At 19.0% G+C, this 1,803-nt stretch overlaps 1 protein-coding gene across 1 annotated transcript; it reads left to right on the top strand.

The window, feature by feature from the left end:
- The first annotated feature begins 352 nt into the window (after window positions 1–352).
- LOC102679935 (huntingtin-interacting protein K) lies at window positions 353–1,339 on the top strand. The gene is made up of 3 exons (XM_006608994.2): window positions 353–623; window positions 882–989; window positions 1,085–1,339. Exons 1-3 carry the CDS (start codon window positions 468–470, stop codon window positions 1,178–1,180), a joined length of 360 nt encoding a protein of 119 aa, XP_006609057.1. The 5' UTR covers window positions 353–467; the 3' UTR covers window positions 1,181–1,339.
- Window positions 1,340–1,803: the final 464 nt, after the last annotated feature.

Here is a 1,803-nt window from a genome sequence, read left to right as displayed (position 1 = left end):
TGTTTTAAATTTTATTTTCATTTTTTCTTTATTATCTCTTTTATTTTTAATTTTTTTTTAACTTTTTCTGTTTATTTAAGATATTTGGATTAAGTATATTAGATTTTTTAAATAATTATTTTTTTTTTATAAAATTAAAATTTTATTGTAGATGAATAATTTACGATACTTTTTATATTTAAGATTTTATATTTAATAAATATATTTTAATAATTTTTATTATTTATTTAAAAAAATATTTTTTTTCATAATGATATTACAATGATTTAAATTATAATTTATGTTGTACAAAATTAAAAGCAGTTAAGATTTATAAAAAATAATATTTCTTAATCAACTTCTTATAATTTATAACAATTAATGAAACTAAATTACTGAAAATAGACATTATTAGAGTTCAACGTGAAGTTATCATATATAGTTCATAATTATCACACAATGTGAAGTATATTTTAAAAAAAGGAAAAATGGCGGATAACGATGTAAATGGTGATTCTGATGAAGTACAACAAGAAAAATCACAGAAAAAAACAGCAAAATATGATAGTGGTGCGGCAGATTTAGAAAAAGTTACAGATTATGCAGAAGAAAAAGAAATATCCTCATCTGATGGATTTTCTTGCGTAAGTATTCATATTATCTTCTATCTATTCCACGTGTGTTTATGATTGTCAATAATAATTTACTAAATTTTTTTGACAATGATGAAAACTCTTACTCTTCAAATTCAAAATTAATTTTTCTGTTACTTTTCTTAATATTTATAATTTATATTTTTAAATTTTTCACTTAAGAATATGTAATCTTGAAACCTAACCTACAAAAAATTATGTACACAATTATATATATAAAATTATTAATCATAATCATTTTTATTAAAGGCATTAAGTATAATCGGAGATCGACGCAATAAAGAAGCTGCAGAGAAAAAGGCAAGAGAAAAGGAATTGTTAAAAGTTCCTATTAAAAAAGAAGATGTTGATCTTATTGTAAGATTCATTATAATTATTATTATTATTTTTTAATTAGCTCATTTATATGTTAAAAATTTTGTTCAATTACTAAAATACTCATATTATTTTAGATGAGAGAAATGGAAATAAATCGAAATGTAGCAGAACAAACACTCAGAGAACATAGGGGAAATGTTGTAGAAGCATTAATTACTTTAACAAATTGATTGTACAGCATTAACTTCAAACAAATATTTACATAAGTCTTCATTTTATTGTAAATTATATGATCTTAGGAATTGTTATAACGTTGGATTATTAATAATTTATTCATGTATATTACAAAATATACTCTATGCCATTTTGTATATATATATACATATATATATATTCACTTTTTCTATTCATTTACCTATTTATATCATTTCTTAAAGATATATGAAAATAGAAAGATATATATTAAGGAGTATATCAATTCTCAGGAAAATTACTAAAATATCAATTATATGTAATGTTATCAAAGTGATATCATTTGATAAGATTATAGCTTTTATATGTGCAAGATATATTTAATGTTTAAGCTTAAAACAATATGTTTACTTATTTGTGAAAAGTTAAAAATTTACAATATTTGTTTTTTATAAATATTAAGATTTAAAAGTTAAAAAAATCATTATGCAATAAAATTTTTTAATTGAAAATCAGTAAAATAAAAAATGTGAAATAAATTATAGATTCATCCTTTATTTGTTAATTTATTAATATTTAAGTAATATAATATTGGTATAATATCTTAGCTATAAATTTTCAATTATACATATTTTTTTTTATAATTAATGTTCATAATGAA

Source organism: Apis dorsata, unplaced genomic scaffold (genome assembly GCF_000469605.1).
Source record: "Apis dorsata unplaced genomic scaffold, Apis dorsata 1.3 scaffold_52, whole genome shotgun sequence".
NCBI classification, from domain to species: Eukaryota; Metazoa; Arthropoda; class Insecta; order Hymenoptera; family Apidae; genus Apis; species Apis dorsata.
Note: the sequence above shows the minus strand (reverse complement) of the source record. Positions and strands in the feature narration are given on the sequence as shown.

What these genes read in the sequence shown, in the direction of transcription:
- LOC102679935 (XM_006608994.2), top strand. Translation starts at nt 468, where the DNA reads ATGGCGGATAACGATGTAAATGGTGATTCTGATGAAGTACAACAAGAA. An exon ending in CATCTGATGGATTTTCTTGC is followed by an intron (nt 624 to 881) that starts GTAAGTATTCAT and finishes TTTTTATTAAAG; the next exon opens with GCATTAAGTATAATCGGAGA. An exon ending in AAGAAGATGTTGATCTTATT is followed by an intron (nt 990 to 1,084) that starts GTAAGATTCATT and finishes ATATTATTTTAG; the next exon opens with ATGAGAGAAATGGAAATAAA.